The sequence below is a fragment of the Bufo bufo genome, chromosome 6, assembly GCF_905171765.1.
Source record: "Bufo bufo chromosome 6, aBufBuf1.1, whole genome shotgun sequence".
Taxonomy (NCBI): domain Eukaryota; kingdom Metazoa; phylum Chordata; class Amphibia; order Anura; family Bufonidae; genus Bufo; species Bufo bufo.
This window is the reverse complement of record NC_053394.1, coordinates 256,007,694-256,027,085: the sequence shown is the minus strand read 5'-3', so window position 1 is coordinate 256,027,085 and position 19,392 is coordinate 256,007,694. Positions and strand designations below refer to the sequence as shown.

Sequence of the window (19,392 nt, the reverse complement as noted above, 5' to 3'; positions counted from 1 at the left end):
CGTCCATACACTCTAGTTTCCTGAAAGTTTTCTTGTTATATGAGTGTCAGCCCTTCCTTTAAATTCCTCTGTGACCAGGCTTTTCAATAAAGTACTTCCTATTGAAATATGTATCACTGAGAATCTGTGCTAACAACTTGCTGTCAAAATATTTTTGCTACGGACTGTATGTGTAAATAGGAATTCCTCTTTATAACCTTGAGATTGCACCTTCTAAGTCTATATCAGGGATTTACTATTTTAAGAAATACCCTAGCCAAAACTGATATACCTTGCTTTGCTTAAAGGGGTTGTCTCATTTCAGCACATAGTATTTATTATGTAGAGGAAGTTAATACAAGGCACTTACTAATGTATTATCCATATTGCATCCTTTGCTGGCTTGATTCATGTTTCCATCACATTATACACTGCTCATTTCCATGGTTACAACTACCTTGCAATATATCACTGGTGGCCATGCTTGCACACTATAGGAAAAAGCACCAGCCTATGTGCCCTCCCATTGTCCTGGCAACCAGAGAGGTTGAAGCTTTTTTCTATAGTGTGCAAGCTTGGCAACCGGTGATGGATTGCAGGGTGGTCATAACCATGGAAACAAGCAGTTTATAATGTAATGGAAAAATTAATCCAGACAGTAAAGGATGCAATATGACAATAACAATACATTAGTAAATGGCTTGTATTAACTTCCTCTACATAATAAATGCCACTTGCTGAAGTGAGACAACCCCTTTAAGGACCAAGCACTCAAAGGTAGCTCAGATCAGCGTAAAAAAATAAAAAATTCTATAAAATAAGGTATACTCACCTCTGTTTCCCCACCACTCATGTTCTGACACTTACCAGGACCCAGTGGGCTCCACTTCCTGGATCCATTTCGACACACATGAAATGCCTGCTAAGCCACTGGATGAGGTGAGTAACCACTGCGGGTAGTGATTGGCTGAGCGGACATTTCCTGCGTGTCAATACAAAAAGTTTCAGCAGCTTGACAATGCCTTTAATACAGGGCCTGAGGAGCGAAGCATGACACAGGTATTTAAAAAGCACAAACAGAGTATATCTGTGCCATGCAATGCCCATCCAGACCCTCCGCAATCTTATCAGTTTAGCTTATTTCTCCACTATATATGTATAGTGTCAGCCAGTGTCAGACTGGGCTGTCTAGGGCCCACCAGTAAAATTTATTTTGGGGCCCACCATATGGATACATTCAAATATTACCCTCTCACACAGCAGCAAGATGCTACCAGATGATTGATTATGGGGTCCTTGCAGCAGTTTTGAGAGGGCAGGTCCCTGGGAAAGGAGGATACTGGATGTCCTGCCTCTGAACCTAGAAGTCATCTCAGCCACATGAACGTGTCTATAATAATATATTGGGTAGAGGCCCCCTGCTCAGGGGCCCACTGGGGGATTCACCTGTACCCCTGTGGGCCAGTCTGAGCCTGGTGTCAGCAATGTGCTGAATAAACTAATCTAGTAGTAACCTTGTCACACTCTGTTCTACTTTGCTTGGAGTAGGGTTCCCACCCCAATAATACATGAAGACAAAGACTCCAGCGTTATTTGAATAACTTTGATTTCTTTTTATTGTATAGTAATTGCGGCTTCAATGTTACGTTTCGGCCATGTGGCCTTCTTCAGACTAATGCCGCTGGTGATGGAGAGAGATATCAGGCGCACTGCAGAAGTATATTGCGGAGATTCCGCTAGTGAGGATAGCGCTATCCTTCTACAGTGCGCCTGATATCTCTCTCCATCACCAGCGGCATTAGTCTGAAGAAGGCCACATGGCCGAAACGTAACATTGAAGCCGCAATTACTATACAATAAAAAGAAATCAAAGTTAATCTAATAACGCTGGAGTCTTTGTCTTCATGCTGAATAAACTATGCGTACATACATAGTTTAAGGGTGTTTCTAACAAAAATGCCCATTGTGACCCAAATGCCCCCCCCCCCCCCCCAAAATGTAATACCTACTTTTATAAATTCTGTGCTGTTCACATGCTACTGGTGCTGTGTGGTTTTGCCACGTCTGGTTTACCTTGGCCAAGGATTAGTTGCATAGTCACATGGTCATGAATGGCACATGATTGTGCTGCCGAGGGCACATATGGCAGTGAACCTTGGCACTGGAAGTCCTTTAACTATGTGCAATTTAAAGAGAACGGTAACATTTTAATATATTCAGTCATTTAGAGGTCACTTGTTGTTAGGACTTGGAAAGGGATCTGTTAGCAGATGTATACTGCCAAAGCCAAGGGCAGCGTGAAAAGCCAACAGGCCATATTGCAGTGAAATACATTTTACTCTGAAATGCTCCCTTATGACTTTCCCCATCTGTGGGAATATAGTTCATTATAATGATGGTTGATCCTGTCGGCATTTCGTGCTGCCCATGGTTGAGAAACCATGAATCTGCCGACAGGTTCCCTGTATTTGCATTCCCATTTCAGGTCAAGAAATAATTGCATGTTTACCACTCACAGAAGACACATCATTGAGATGTCACAAACCACATGCGGTTTTGCTGACAACTTTTAGGCACATCTACCCTGCAAGCTTCCTGTGCAGCCACTTCAGCAGCGTGCTATCTCATCCTCAGATGTTTCACATGAGCAGATAATCATTTAAAAAGTGTAAAATTGAGCAAAGGTGATCAATTATCGAGTAGGGTAAAAGCATTGATCATATGATAAGCAATAATCGCTTTGTTGTCCTTCTTGCGATCGCTGGTGTGAAGACCTAAATCATCGTTCGTCGTGAGCAGGCATCGTTTACAGCACAGAAGAGGCCACAGTGGGTGGAAATTAAAGCGTTTGCCTGACAAACAATTTATGATACGATCACACTCAAACATTTTTACACAATACTCTGCGTATCCAAAGGGTTGTCATTCAAACATTGATGACTCGAGTATTCGTCACTCCATCGAATCAATTATCTACTCGTGTAAAGGGTAATATACATTGATAAGGGTTGTCTCATGAGACTGACGTCTCCTCGTGCTAATAAGGGCTTGTATTTGACTTGTGCCAGTACCTTCTGGGTATCTTATTACTTCTGGCCTTTCAGTCAAACATGATAAATGTGCATTAGCACGACTTGTGATAACAAGCCACAACTCCCCCTCCCCTACATATACTTTCCTCTTCTGGTTTCTGTCTTCTTTGTGAGCAGGAGGAAATATCACTGAATGACACCGCCACCTGCTGGCAGAACTCATTATGTCTGTCCCTAGTCCTGATGGAAACTTTCAGAACGAGATAAGAGACAGCTTGGACAGTAAGAATACGTTGGAATTCAAGACACTTTGGGTGGAAGTTGTGTATGGTCAAAAAAAACAAATACATAGGGGCATATTTATTATTTAAACTGAATTAGACTTATTAATGGTTGAGACACTTTTTGTGTCTCACAAGGCTAGCTAAATTCATCTAATCTGCAAGATTGTTTAATAGAGTGTGCTGTTTAATTTTGGTGCAACGTAATGGTGAAAGTAAGCCAACCATGAGCTGGCATACAATAGAGAAAGGTATCTAACCTCTTTGCATATTCAGACTTCCTCCTCTGAGTTTACGCTGTCTAAATATTAGACAGCATTCGTAAATGTACCCCATACCTTCTTATTGTAAGATTGTAGGAGCCCTTCAGACTGACTAATAAGTATTCTCTGCTAATGCTAAGTCTGAAGAAGGCCTAGCAACAAGCTGATGAGACAACACTGTTCTGTATGTCCTGTGTGATCACCATCTACTGTATATTGCATTAACAGGAGTTCTGCATTTGGGAATGTGAAAAGAGACACCTTCATTAAAGCAATATTAAACTTTAAAAAGATAGATATTTTCCAAAAACATGGCCATACATGGGCTGAGCACCAGGAAAGCCACGACCAAATGAGTGACAAAACAGCAGTAAAAACAGGTCACTAGTTCATTTCTTCAGCATTTTGTGGTCTTACAGAACAAGATAAAATAGAAAATTGTGACATCTTGTAAAAAGGACGCACTGACCAGATCTGGACAACACTTTGGTTTACATATGTTTCCAATAGGAAATAAGTACACATTTGACCTTGTGAAATGAATTTCAAAGAATATGTGCTAAAAAGATCAATGAAAAGTTCCTAACCTTAGGCTACATGAAAAAAGGTCATTAAAAGCACAATGTTAGTTTTCCATAGCCATTTTACATCACTGTGCGCATTCATTTTCTGGCCTTGTATCCATTTTTAATGGCCAGTTTTTTGGGGGGCAACAGGTATATCATACTCCTTGCAAATAGTTGTTCCAATAGCACTTGTCCCTCTATATAGTTGCGGTATCGCAGCAGAACCGCACACAACTGCTGCACAATACAAATGCACTATAATATACTTTCTATGTTAGAAAGTATATTATAAGTATATCACACCCCTCAGTATATAACACCTATCGATAGCACACCTATACCAGTCCTTAAAAGGACTTTTGTGGCCCTATTAGCTAGCGTTTGGTGTCCCTAACAGCCTGTTCCTGCTCCACAAAGCAACCTCTCCCTACACTGGCAAAAGACTGAATGTAAAATGGCTGCCAGATCGGGTTCTATTATAGGATGGGGGTGTGTCCATGTGCTTAAACGTCTCAATTGGCTGTCCTGTCCCACCTGATGGATGTGTCATGGGTCAAAGTTCAGCACAATGCAAAAGAATATGGCACCGGCGGACATCGCCATATGTTCGCATGTTCGGCGAATCGCGAACCCGCAAAGTTCGACGCGAAACGACCGCCAGGCGAACCACAAGGCCGTCTCTACTGGCCACAGAAATGAGTGGAGCTTGAGGGCAACAAGAGCAAAAGTGACGCCCCCATTGCACCAAAGGGCTGAGTTTTATAACAGGAATAAGTATTATAACTCAGGAACAGAGTCTTGGATCAACAAAAGAAAAACTGTGTTTTTACTCATGTGAACCACAACTATGTGTCTGTGCAAAACAATATTTTTTCTGATATGCAACTTAGGCCTTTGGGGCAATGAGGGCGTCATCATAGCTCTTGTTGCACCCACGATCCACTAATTTCCGTGGCCAGCCCCTTCTTGGCTGCTTTGATTGATAGAGCTAGGCAGTGGCAAAGCTGTGAGGTAGGGTTTGGCCACAGAAAGGAATGGAGCTTGGGAGCAATAAGAGCAGTGGTGAGGCCTTCCTTGCACCAAAGGCTCAAGTTGCATATCAAGAAAAAGTATAATAACTCGGGAGCGGAGACTCAGATCAACAAAACAAAAACAGTGCTTTAATGAAGTGAACCACAGATATGAGTCTATGCAAACAGTTTGATAGAGAAGGCACTGGTCACAGATTATTTTTAACCACCTAACTGTTTTGCTCCAGCAGTGAAAAAAGTAGCTAACAGTTTTGCCCGGCTGGGCTCGGGCAGAAAGTGGAGGGCTTCTTTAGATGCTGTTATCTCCTGAATGGCAGCTAGTCTTGTTTGAAAGCTGAAATTCCAGGCTTTCATGCAAACCAAAATGACAGCTAAAGACCAATCAACAGAGGAGAAATCACTGTTAGAAATCGAGTTGGGAATAATTGCGGGTAAAACCTGCTTATACTTTTACTTTCAGCAGTATTCTCTGCATTCCGATTTCTATCAGTGATATCTTCCCCTGTGCTGAACATATTGCTGTCATTCTGGTATTGTCTGAAAGCTTGGAATGTCAGCTTTCAAACAGAAGCCCATATTTCTAGCTGGTACAAAACCAGAGATATGAGCAGCTAAATCAGCCCCAACTACCCTTCAGTCTGGAGGAGAATGATGGAGCAGCTGCAGAGCTGACAGGCTGCAGGAGGAGAAAAAAAAAAGATTTACTGCAGACACACATTATAAATCCACAAGAAAAAAATGTGACATTTTTGGGAGGGTTTTTCCAATTTTAACGTGACTGTTAAAAAGGTTAAAGGAGTTGTCCAGGATTTTACTAGTGATGGCCTATCCTCAGTATAGGCCAGGGATCAGCAACCTCCGGCACTCCAGCTGCTGTGAAAATACAACTCCCAGAATCCTCCTTTCAATTCTATGACAGTTACAAAAATGGCTGAGTAAGTTTGCATGCTGGGAGTTATAGTTTCACAACAGATGAAGTGCCGAAGATTGCTGATCCCTGGTATAGGCCATCACTGCCTTATTGGCAGGGGTCCGACACCCCACTGTGTTGCCAATCAGCTGCAGAAGCTTTGGCCCCTGAACTACACATCTCCATCCACTGTATAGACAGAGCTTGTAAAATCCTGAACAACCACTTTAAGCTGGCCTTTGCACATTAAAACTGTGTAATCTTTAGGATTTAAGAAAGATTGACCTAGGTTCTAGTGTTTATGGGGGCAAACATTTCCACGGTGGCTGACATTGGAGAATGAGGATGGGCAGGTTGGATATCAACATACCTGATTCTTTTTTCTTCTAGGGGAGAAGATGGAGAGTTAAACCTTGATTCAAAATACATTGACCAAAAAAAAAAAAATGCACAAAGGAGTTGTTGGAACTGAATGAAACTTTCTATGTGTGAATGTAATGATGATATATGTAAGTGATTATGAGCTTATTGGGGAAAACTGTATAATATAAAGGAGGATGTAGTACCCTGTTGGGCCACCTCTATTCTGGATACAACATGAGAAATGGTTGGGCATGTGGCATACAGGTTCCCTATAGTATCCTGTGGCACATTATCCCTACAGATGTTGCAGCTGGGCCTCTACATCCTGCATGCTTATAGACTGCTGAAGCTGCCATCTCAGCTGGTCCCATAAATGCTCTATTGGCTATAAAAATGTGGCAATCGGACAGACCAAGGAAGTGTAGTATTTCTAGGAAACCCATGCTGTGTGTGGGCAAGCGTTAACCCGGCTTCCCATGCCTGCGATTCTGTCCCCACATGCAGGTACAGGGGCCTGGCTCCCTCACTCCTCCCCTCCCCCGCTGCTCATTGTGTTGACAGGCACGGGCAGCGGGGTTCTTAGCTGTGGTCTGCTCTCTTGCCACCAGCATCTCCCTCCTGGCTCTCAGCATAGTTTGCACTCTGGCTCAGCGTTCCTTGTGTGTATTTAGGGTGTGTGCGGGCGTGTCTCTTCTCCTTTTTTGAGGCAGCATGCACTCGCCTCCCATCTTCCATAGCCTATGGGTGGCCTGCAGGAGGTATTTACTTACTTTGCCTGACTGCCTCCTGTCTTGACTTCTGCCTTCATACCCTGACTACGCTTCCAGCTGATCAACCTCTGCCATCCCAGCATCCACTGGGTGTATTGTGTGACCTAGAGGTCAGTCCAGTGGGTTCACACTCTGGTCCCGATCCCCTTGTGTTTCAATTACCCTCTGAGGTAGCACCTGGTACTCCCTTGGGAAAGTCTCTCCTCGCAAATAGGGGTATAGTGTGAAGATCGAGGAATGTGCTAAGACATTGCCCTCAGAGGGAGTTGGTCACAGTTGGTCACAGTGACTATTATCCTGCTGAAAAAAAAACACGTGGCCACAGAATGTCTTCACATATCTCTAAGTTGTTAGTGTCCATACTATCACTACTAGGAGTGACAGATTGTTGCATGTAATGGCTCCCATATCATCTCACCAACAGTTGGGGCAGTCTGTTGCTCCACAGCAAAGATAGGATTGAAGCACTCACCACGAGACCTCAATACTCAAACCCGACCGATGGGCCTCAAACAGATCTTAGATTTGTTGCTAAAGATGATACAGTTCCAGTACATAGCAGCCCATGTTTCTAATTCATGACACCACTGCAAACAAAGGCAAGAGTGTATGGCTGTCAATGGCAGGACATATAATGGGGCCGTGGTGCCAAATTTCCTTCTGCCAAGCATCAGGAAATGGCCGAGGCAGAGATAGGGGTGTGTAATGAAGGTGCCACCTGTGTCCATATGGAGCACAACAAAACTCTGGGAGCTGCTCACATATGAATCAAACAGTCCTCTCTACTGGTGATCTGTCTGGGCTGTCCGGAGCCTGTGTGCCCTCACGTAATCACCGCTCCCAAGACCTCCTTACAGCTAAGTCAGAATGGCCTAGATGATGGTAAATTTGTTGAAATGATAATGCTGCTTCTCTCAGTCCAGTTATGCACCCCTATGTCAAAGTCTGTCAAAAGGGCAAAATATCTTCAAGTGCATTGTATGGGCATGTCTGGCAGTTAGCAATCTCTCACCAAGAAGAACGCTACCCAAAAGTAACCTCAGAGTCTTTGTAGGGCAGTCAGGAAAGCACTTTTATATCCTCTTGTATTTGAAGTGTTGCAAATAACAAGTGTGGTGGAACAGTAGAAATACAGAATACACATTTTGTTACTGTAAACGCAGATTTCCTTGTTTACTATGATTATAATATTTTTCGCTAATATGGAAAGACATATGTCAGCAGATCTGTACCTATGAAACTGGCTGACCTGTTGCATGTGCACTTGGCAGATGAAGACATCTGTGTTGGTCCCATGTTGATATGTGCCTGCATTGCTGAGAAAAATGATGTCTTAATATATGTAAATGAGCCTCTAGGGGAGTTGCCGTTACACCTAGAGGCTCAACTCTCTCTGTAACTGTTGTTCCCTCTTCCCATTGATTGACTGGACCAGGCAGTGTAAACCTCATCACACTTGGCCCTATCAATCAAAGTGGAGAGGGCACGGCAGTAGCAGACAGAGCAGAGCCCCTAGGTGTAACAGCACCTAGAGACTCATTTGCATATATTAAAACATCATTTTTCTCAACATATGAACATGGGAGCAACACAGATGCCCTTTAATGTTATATGCTATAATACTGTATCATATTTTATAGTTGTGTTCTACATTCAAACTATATATCTTGCTTCTTCAAATAATTCAAACAACAAAATCTTTTATTCAGGGAGTAGTTCCACTTTACTCAACTTCTGGGGTTTCAGATTTACAAAGTTTCACTATTCAGACTTACAACAGACTTTGTTTTCTCATTTTCCCGTAGATCGGATCGACGCGTACTCCGTCACTGCTCCATACGTAAAGTATATATGTCCAGAAGGGCAGAATGTGAACCTCACTTGCACCATCAGTGGAAACCCAAAGGAGCCACACGAACAACTGGCCATACATTGGACTTTTACTAAGGAAAGAAACTCAGACTGCAGAGAGCATGACAATCACAAAATACATCAAGGAGGCCTCCGACATGGCAAGGTGTTTCACAAAACTCTTATGAACGTCTCAGAACTGAACAGTGGCGGGTACTGCTGTTTACTGTATGAGACAGATAAGAAACATTATCGACACATGTCCCACAGTTATATAGATTTTCAGGTGAAAAAAGGTAATTCAATTTTTGAAGTTCAACATTCCTGACTAGAGATGAACGAAGTTTGGTAAAATTCGATGTGGCTGTTTTGCTGAATATTATAAAAAAAATCCGCTATGTGATGAATTGTAAAAGTAATGGGTACAATGACAGGAAACGGAGACTGCGAAGCTCCCCGTCATTGTACTCCTCAGATGCTGCATTCAAACATGATCGCGGTATCTGATATACATAAAAGAGTGTAAAATAAAAAATAAAAAAACTTACCTCATCCATTTGCTCGTGACGGGCCGGCCGCCGCCATCTTGCTTGAAGGTCTGGAGAGCAAAATCTCACGTGGCCCAAGATGACGTCATCACACCTGGTGACGTCATATGTCACCACGCACGGGATTTCGGCCAAGATCTTCAAGCAAGATGGTGGTGGGCAACCAGTCCTGACTCCTGAGCAAATGGATGAGGTTTTTTTTTTTTATATACTATTTCAGGTTAAATTGATTCGCTACCTCGAAGGATGCGGAAATTCGGCTTTAAATTTATCCTGAAATTCCCCAAATCTATTCCTAACATTTTCAATACACAGAAGAAGTGTGAAAACATGGTAAATGGATGTTGCCACATACATCTCTACATTCTATGACTGTAATTTTAATAAAGAGGAATTAAATAGTGATGAGCGGCAGGGGTCATATTCGAATTCGCGATATTTCGCTAATATTTTGTAGAATATTCGGCGAATATTTGCGAATTCGAATATTCGTTATATTCTACAATTTTTTTTACTCTGAAAATCGGCAAGGTAATCGCATAATATGCGAATTTTCGGAATGCTAATTTTTCTTAATGCAGATTTTTATCGCAAATTTTTCAATTGCCGAGCACAAACATGATTCCTCCCTGCTTCTTGCTTGTGGGCCAATGTGTCATAGCACTATATCGAATATATAAGTTTTTTTGAATATTCGTAATATTCTAAGGCCTTCTGCACACGACCGTTGTGTGCACCCGTGGCCGTTGTGCCGTTTTCCGTTTTTTTTCACGGACCCATTGACTTTCAATGGGTCCGTGGAAAAAACGGAAAATGCACCGTTTTGCAGCCGCATCCGAGATCCGTGTTTCCTGGCCGTGAAAAAAATATGACCTGTCCTATTTTTTTCACGGCCAACGGTTCACGGACCCATTCAAGTCAATGGGTCTGTGAAAGAACACGGATGCACACAAGATTGGCATCCGTGTCCGTGATCCGTGGCCGTAGGTTACTTTTTATACAGACGGATCCGAAGATCCGTCTGCATAAAAGCTTTTTCAGAACCGACAGTATATTCTAACACAGAGGCGTCCCCATGGTGATGGGGATGCTTCTAGTTAGAATACACTACAAACTGTGTACAAGACTGCCCCCTGCTGCCTGGCAGCACCCGATCTCTTACAGGGGGCCGTGATCAGCACAATTAACCCCTTCAGGTGCGGCATCTGAAGGGGTTAATTGTACTATCATATCCCCCTGTAAGAGATCAGGGCTGCCAGGCAGCAGGGGGCAGACCCTCCCCCCCTCCCCAGTTTGAATATCATTGGTGGCCAGTGCGGCCCCCCCCCCTCTATTGTAATAATAGGTTGGTGGCCAGTGCGGCCCCCCCTCCCTCTATTGTAATTATTCGTTGGTTGCACAGTGTGTGCCCCCCCCTCCCTCCCTCTATTGTAATAATTCTTTGGTGGCACAGTGTGCGCCCCCCATCGGCCCCCCTCCCTCTATAGCATTAACAACATTGGTGGCCAGTGTGCGGCCTCCCATCTCCCCCCCCCCCCCATCATTGGTGGCAGCGGAGTTCCGATCGGAGTCCCAGTTTAATCGCTGGGGCTCCGATCGGTAACCATGGCAACCAGGACGCTACTACAGTCCTGGTTGCCATGGTTACTTAGCAATAGTACAATAGTAGAAGATTCATACTTACCTGCTGGTGGCTGCTGCGATGTTCGTGTCCGGCCGGGAGCTTCACCTACTGGTAAGTGACAGGTCTGTGCGGCGCATTGCTAAATAAACTGTCACTTACCAGTAGGAGGAGCTCCCGGCCGGACACAGACATCGCAGCTCCCAGGTAAGTATGAATCTTTTACTATTGTACTATTGCTAGTAACCCGCTGCCACCAATGATCGGGGGGGGGGGGGGTTAGATGGGAGGCCGCACACTGGCCACCAATGTTGTTAATGCTATAGAGGGAGGGGGGGCCGATGAGGGGCGCACACTGTGCCACCAACGAATTATTACAATAGAGGGAGGAAGGGGGGGGCGCACACTGTGCCACCAACGAATTATTACAATAGAGGGAGGAAGGGGGGGGGCGCACACTGTGCCACCAACGAATTATTACAATAGAGGGAGGAAGGGGGGGGTGCACACTGTGCCACCAACGAATTATTACAATAGAGGGAGGAAGGGGGCGCGCACTGTGCCACCAACGAATTATTACAATAGAGGGAGGAAGGGGGGGGCGCACACTGTGCCACCAACAAATTATTACAATAGAGGGAGGAAGGGGGGGGCGCACACTGTGCCACCAACGAATTATTACAATAGAGGGAGGAAGGGGGGGTGGGCCGCACTGGCCACCAATGATATTCAAACTGGGGAGGGGGGGGGGTCTGCCCCCTGCTGCCTGGCAGCCCTGATCTCTTACAGGGGGATATGATAGTACAATTAACCCCTTCAGGTGCGGCACCTGAGGGGTTAATTGTGCTGATCACGGCCCCCTGTAAGAGATCGGATGCTGCTAGGCAGCAGGGGGCAGTCATGTACACAGTTTGTAGTATATTCTAACTAGAAGCGTCCCCATCACCATGGGAACGCCTCTATGTTAGAATATACTGTCGGAAATGAGGTTTCACGATCTAACTCATATCCGACAGTATATTCTAACATAGAGGCGTTCCCATGGTGATGGGGACGCTTCAAGTTAAAATATACTATCGGATTGGAGAAAACTCTGATCCGATGGTATAAAAGGGACTCCAGACTTTACATTGAAAGTCAATAGGGACGGATCCGTTTGAAATGGCACCATATTGTGTCAACGTCAAACGGATCCGTCCCCATTGACTTGCATTGTAATTCAGGACGGATACGTGAATTTTCGAAGTACCTATATTCGCGATAAAAATTCGCAATTCGAATATTTGTAATCAACACTAGAATGAAACCATTGATCATTGAACAGTTTTCTTCTTGGAGGATTTTCAAGTAGGGTTGCTTCGATACCAAAATTTTTATTTGGTTTCGATAGCATAAAAAAGTATTGCGATACTCGATCCCATGCGAAAACAATAAAAACACCAAAAAAAGCCGAGTGCGTTCCGCATTTTATGGAACGCCCGGCCCATAATCGAACAGTCCTATCTTATTTTTTAGGGGGACAAGGTGACAAAAAAAATGGCGAATCATGCAGTTTTTTTTTTTCCTGTTATGGCGTTCACCGCATAGGAGATTTTTTTTATATTTTAATAGTTTGGACTTTTCGGACGTGGAAATATATAATATGTTTATTTATTTATTGTTTATATGTAAAATTGGGAAATAGGTTGATTTATACTTAATATTTTGGTGTTTTTTAAAACTTTTTTTTTACTGTTTATTTAATAACTATTTCCCCCCTTAGGGGCTATAACCTGGGATCTTTTGATCCCTTGTTCTATTCACGCTAATAGAGCTCTATTAGGGTGAATAGGACTTTACACTCTACCTGCTGCCCTGTGCATAGTACACACAGCAGCAGGGAGCTTACCATGGCAGCCATGGCTTCAGTAGCGTCCTGGCTGCCATGGTAACCGATCGGAGCCCCAGGATTACACAGCTGTGGCTCCGATCAGAAGCTGCCACTGCCACCAATGAGGAGGAGGGGAGAGGGGACCCTGTAGCCACTGCCACCAATGATTTTAATACTGGGAGGGCTTGGGTGGGGCGCACTGCGCCACCAATGATTTTAATACTGGGGAGGAGGGGGGCGCACTGCACCACCAATGATTTAATACTGGGTAGGAGAGAGGGCGCACTGCGCCACCAATGATAATTAATGTTTAATACAGGAGGCTGGTTGCGGGCAGCAGAATCACATAGCCATCACCCAGCCTCTATGACAGGAAGCTGTGATCAGCGGCAGTTAACCCCCTGGGCTTAACTGCCGCTGATTGCAGCTTCCTTTCATAGAGGCTGGGCGACGGCTATGTGATTCTGCACCCAGCCTCCTGTATTTGTATTGAACATTAAAGAGGACCTTTCATGGGTCCATACTTTATTAACTAAGTAGCAGGACATGTAGGGCATACATGGGGGATGTCCCTGCACTTACTATTATTTCTGGGCCCACTCCGTTGCGCTGCTGTGGCCCCCACTACAGTCTCCCGCACTGAATGCTAAGTAAAAGCATCGGAACACCAGGGAGGAGACATCAGCTTTTCTCCATGGTAGAAGGTGAGTTTTCTTTTTCTCCCTGGCTGTGACGTTATGTGCTGCGATTGGACAGCGCACAGCGCTACAGCCAGGGAGAAGGAACGCCCAGGGAGAAAAGCTAATGTCTCTACCCTGGTGTTCCGATGCTGTTACTTAGCATACAGCGCGGGACACTGTAACGGGGGCCACAGCGAAGCAACGGAGCGGCAACCAGAAATAATATTAAGTGCAGGGACATCCCATGTATGCCCTACATGTCCTGCTACTTAATTAATAAAGTATGTACCTATGAGTAAGGTCCACTCTTTAACTTTCATTGGTGGCGCAGTGCGCCCTCCCCTCCTCCGCCCCTCTCTTTCCTGCTTGGTGGCAGTGGCGGTACAGGGGGAGGGAGAGAGTGACTCCTTCTCCCCTGTACTGCTGAGCGAACATGGCAAGCACTGAGAGCAGCGCGCTTCATGCTCTGTGATACTAGACTGCGCAGTAGCGTATCCTAGTATCGAAAAATGTCAAATCCCGGTATCGAGGTCGATACCGGACAAAAGTATCGAATGGGTATCGAAAATTTGATACCCGAAACAACCCTACTTTCAAGACCTCTGCTTGGTGTCAATCAATAGGAACCATCATTGTTTACTTCCAGTAGATAAAATCTGTCCTGGTCATGTAATAGAGACATAGGTGCATAGCTTGTTAAAAGCCACATCCCTGATTACTGTAGAAGACAAACTATTGATACAGAAAGTACAGTATATTAGAAAATTCTGTAATTTTTTTGTTATCCAATGGATAACCTTTATGTATTAAAACTGGAATACCCCTTTAACCCTTTCCCAACATCTGCCCTATATGTGGATGTCGGGTCTTTAGAGATGGCGTCTTCTCAGAAGCTGAGAGGGCACCACAGCAGGCACCTGGAGGAAAAGCTGGTGATTAGCAAAAACGCTAATCCTGGACATTTAACCATTCAGGTGCCATGGTAAATTGCAACCACAGCAGCCTTCTGGGGCCTAAATAGCTTTCCCTCACCGAGATCGAGGGGGCCATTTGGTTGCTATGGCAGCCTCGGGTTTGTGGCAAGGCTCCGTAAGTACACAGAGAATCTCCCATAGGCTGCAATGTTCATTTTGACCCTCTAGGCAACCCCTTTAAGTTATTACAACAACAGACTTCACATTTGATTTCAGAATATTCAATTTCTCTCTCTTATATTTTAGATGACCCGAATCTTCAGACATGTTTACTTCATTCACAAGACCAAGCGAATGATGGTGAGGGGGTGTATACTTTTCTCTTTTTATGTGCTTATGTTTGCAAATGATAACCTACTTATATTTAACAGAATAACAGAACTAAATTGTAAGGGCATCAAGCAACCCTAAGTATGAAAACAGGCAAACAATGAAACAATATCAGCTAACCCCCGTGTCCTGGATCATGTGCACGTATCCCAATGTAATGTTCTGTGAGAAGAGACAAAGGAATTTGTACATTATTTTGGCAAAACAGTTGAAGAAAAATGGTATTTCTGCAGCTTGACTCATCTGATACCATAACTGTAGAACCTATGGACATGATTGCCTGTTTTAGCCATCTGCTGTTTAAAATTTATTGGTTCTATGACTTTCATATAATAAATTATAATGAAAATAATAATAATGAGTCAATGACATATTTTCCTCTTCAGGTACAACAGCGGCTGTCTTGGCAATAGTGGCCTGCATCATTGGAATCCTATGCTTGCCTCTCATACTAATACTGGTTTATAAACAAAGAAAGGCGGTCACTAACAGAAGTATGTATTCTAGATAGGAATATTCTATGTATTGATGAAAACCATGAGAACAGATCTACCCATATAGCCTGGTAGGGTTGATCCAGCTGAGTAAAACAATACCTTTGTTATGTCCGTCGGTACTAGGGTTCCAGAGAAATATGAACTTTTAATATTATGCAGATGAGCCATTTGAGCACCACTCCAGCGACGCCCCTGGTGCTCGACTATGACACCCCTCTGCTTTTAATCATGTCCCTCTTTCAATTAGATTGCCAGCCCTAGACCTCTCTGTTCTAGCGCTGTATCCCATGCCTGTGCACTCCCTTTGTAGAACGTCACTCTAAGGCCTCATGCACACAACCGTTTTTTTTTAAGGTCCTCAAAAACGGGGTCCGTAGGTCCGTGATCCGTGACCGTTTTTTCGTCCGTGGGTCTTCCTTGATTTTTGGAGAATCCACGGACATGAAAAAAAAGTAGTTTTGGTGTCCGCCTGGCCGTGCGGAGCCAAACGGATCCGTCCTGAATTACAATGCAAGTCAATGGGGACGGATCCGTTTGACGTTGACACAATATGGCTCAATTGCAAACAGATCCGTCCCCCATTGACTTTCAATGTAAAGTCAGGAGTCCCTGTTATACCATTGGATCGGAGTTAAAAAGTAGTTTTGGTGTCCGCCTGGCCGTGCGGAGCCGAACGGATCCGTCCTGAATTACAATGCAAGTCAATGGGGACGGATCCGTTTGACGTTGACACAATATGGCTCAATTGCAAACAGATCCGTCCCCCATTGACTTTCAATGTAAAGTCAGGAGTCCCTGTTATACAATTGGATCGGAGTTTTCTCCAATCCGATGGTATATTTTAACGTGAAGCATCCCCATCACCATGGGAACGCCTCTATGTTAGAATATACCATCGGATTTGAGTTAGATCGTGAAACTCAGATCCGACAGTATATTCTAACACAGAGGCGTTCCCATGGTGATGGGGACGCTTCAGGTTAGAATATACTAAAAGAACTGTGTACATGGCTGCCAGGCAGCAGGGCAGACCCCCCCCCATTTTAACTCATTGGTGGCCAGTGCGGCCGGCCCCCCCTCCCTCCCCTGTAGTACTGTAGATTCATTGGTGGCCAGTGGGCTCCCCCTCCTAATTAAAATCTCCCCCCCCATCATTGGTGGCAGCGGAGAGTACCGATCGGAGTCCCAGTTTAATCGCTGGGGCTCCGATTGGTAACCATGGCAACCAGGACGCTACTGCAGTCCTGGTTGCCATGGTTACTTAGCAATTTTTAGAAGCATTATACTTACCTGCGAGCTGCGATGTCTGTGACCGGCCGGACCCTGCTCCTACTGGTAAGTGAAAGGTCTGTGCGGCGCATTGCTTATAGCACAGACCTTTCACTTACCAGTAGGAGGAGCGCCAGGCCGGTCACAGACATCGCAGCTCGCAGGTAAGTATAATGCTATGCAAACTGAATTCACATGAATAAAATTTCTGTGTGCAAGGTAATCTTTATAGTGGCTGATTAAAGGGAACCTGTCACCCTGAAAATGCTAAATAATCTGCAGGCAGCATGTGATAGAGCAGGAGGAGCTGAGCAGATCAATATATAGTTTTACTGTAAAAGTTAGTAAAACTTGTATTTCATTCATTTAAATTCCTTCTCATTCTGAGCTTTGAAGTCCAGGAGGCAGTCCTATCAGTGATTGACAGCTATCACTGATAGGACCGCCTCCTTGACTTCAAAGCCCAGAATGAGCAGGAATTGAAATGAATTAAATGCAAGTTTTACTGAATCTTTTCCCACAAATCTATATATTAATCTGCTCAGCTCCTCCTGCTCTATAACATGCTGCCTGCAGAGCACACACCATGTTCAATGTGACAAGTTCCCTTTAAGGGACTATGTACACAGCTGGCCTGATGCTATTCTCTCCAGAATCTCTCTGCTTAGTGCTTCTTAAAAGGGTTTCCCATCTTAGACATTTATGGCATATCCCATAGAACGGAGATACCAGATTCTAAAGCCAATCAAAGCTGGGAGTAAAAAATCTAAATGAAGTTGTATTTATTGTTTTCCACCTTGTAAAACACATTTAGAACAAATGAATAGTGACAATCGTGAGTTGCGCATGTGCGACCATCAGAGGTGGGACATGCATTTATCAGGCATTTATGGCATATTCTATGGATATGTTATAGATGTCTAAGATGGGAAACCCCATTTAATAAAGGACTGGCTAATTCCCAAATTCCTCCTTGACAAATGAAACAGAAAAATGGACCTTCATACGCTGTCACCAATATAGGTTATTTATCATCCAATTGTGACTGCATATTATCACTATTCAGGTTTACCAAGGCTGTGTGCACCATACTATAGTTCTGCACGTCTATGAGTTTTAAAGAGCTTTTATTCATGGATTCCGTAAGAAAAAGAAATGTGACCTGCTTCAGAACTATCTGTATTACAGAGCTATTCTCCCTACAGAATACAATGTCTAATGGAGGCACATGGAGTGCCTACATATCCTGATTTTTAGGGAAAATTGCACAGAAATGCATCAAATTGTTTGACCAATTTTCAACACTTGTCTTCTAATTCAGTAGATTGAAAACAGGTCAGAAAAGTGGACATTATCAAGCTGTAATACTACAGTCGTGGCCAAAAGTTTTGAGAATGACACGAATATTAGTTTTCACAAAGTTTGCTGCTAAACTGCTTTTAGATCTTTGTTTCAGTTGTTTCTGTGATGTAGTGAAATATAATTACACGCACTTCATACGTTTCAAAGGCTTTTATCGACAATTACATGACATTTATGCAAAGAGTCAGTATTTGCAGTGTTGGCCCTTCTTTTTCAGGACCTCTGCAATTCGACTGGGCATGCTCTCAATCAACTTCTGGGCCAATTCCTGACTGATAGCAACCCATTCTTTCATAATCACTTCTTGGAGTTTGTCAGCATTAGTGGGTTTTTGTTTGTCCACCCGCCTCTTGAGGATTAACCACAAATTCTCAATGGGATTAAGATCTGGGGAGTTTCCAGGCCATGGACCCAAAATGTCAACATTTTGGTCCCCCGAGCCACTTAGTTATCACTTTTACCTTATGGCACGGTGCTCCATCGTGCTGGAAAATGCATTGTTCTTCACCAAACTGTTGTTGGATTGTTGGAAGAAGTTGCTGTTGGAGGGTGTTTTGGTACCATTCTTTATTCATGGCTGTGTTTTTGGGCAAAATTGTGAGTGAGCCCACTCCCTTGGATGAGAAGCAACCCCACACATGAATGGTCTCAGGATGCTTTACTGTTGGCATGACACAGGACTGATGGTAGCGCTCACCTTTTCTTCTCCGGACACCTTTTTCCAGATGCCCCAAACAATCGGAAAGAGGCTTAATCGGAGAATATGACTTTTCCCCAGTCCTCAGCAGTCCATTCACCATACTTTCTGCAGAAGATCAATCTGTCCCTGATGTTTTTTTTGGAGATAAGTGGCTTCTTTGCTGCCCTTTTTGACACCAGGCCATCTTCCAAAAGTCTTCGACTCACTGTGCGTGCAGATGCGCTCACACCTGCCTGCTGCCATTCCTGAGCAAGCTCTGCACTGGTGGCACTCCGATCCCGCAGCTGAATCCTCTTTAGGAGACTATCCTGGCGCTTGCTGGACTTTCTTGGACGCCCCGAAGCCTTGTTAACAAGAATTGAACCTCTTTCCTTGAAGTTCTTGATGATCCTATACATTTTTGATTGAGGTGCAATCTTAGTAGCCACAATATCCTTGCCTGTAAAGCCATTTTTATGCAACGCAATGATGGCTGCATGCATTTCTTTGCAGGTC

At 44.0% G+C, this 19,392-nt stretch overlaps 2 protein-coding genes across 2 annotated transcripts in view; one reads left to right on the top strand and one right to left on the bottom strand.

Annotated features, from left to right (window-relative positions):
• CDH23 (cadherin related 23) overlaps positions 1-19,392 on the bottom strand; it is a 1,196,655-nt gene that overhangs the window by 218,422 nt on the left and 958,841 nt on the right. The gene's annotated exons all lie outside the window — the stretch shown is intronic.
• Positions 1-19,392, top strand: part of VSIR (V-set immunoregulatory receptor) — a 53,091-nt gene that overhangs the window by 28,431 nt on the left and 5,268 nt on the right. The window contains exons 2-4 of the mRNA XM_040438891.1: positions 9,001-9,342; positions 14,986-15,039; positions 15,456-15,563. Of these exons, the coding sequence (XP_040294825.1) occupies positions 9,001-9,342; positions 14,986-15,039; positions 15,456-15,563 (504 nt within the window). The remainder of the gene's footprint in view (positions 1-9,000; positions 9,343-14,985; positions 15,040-15,455; positions 15,564-19,392) is intronic.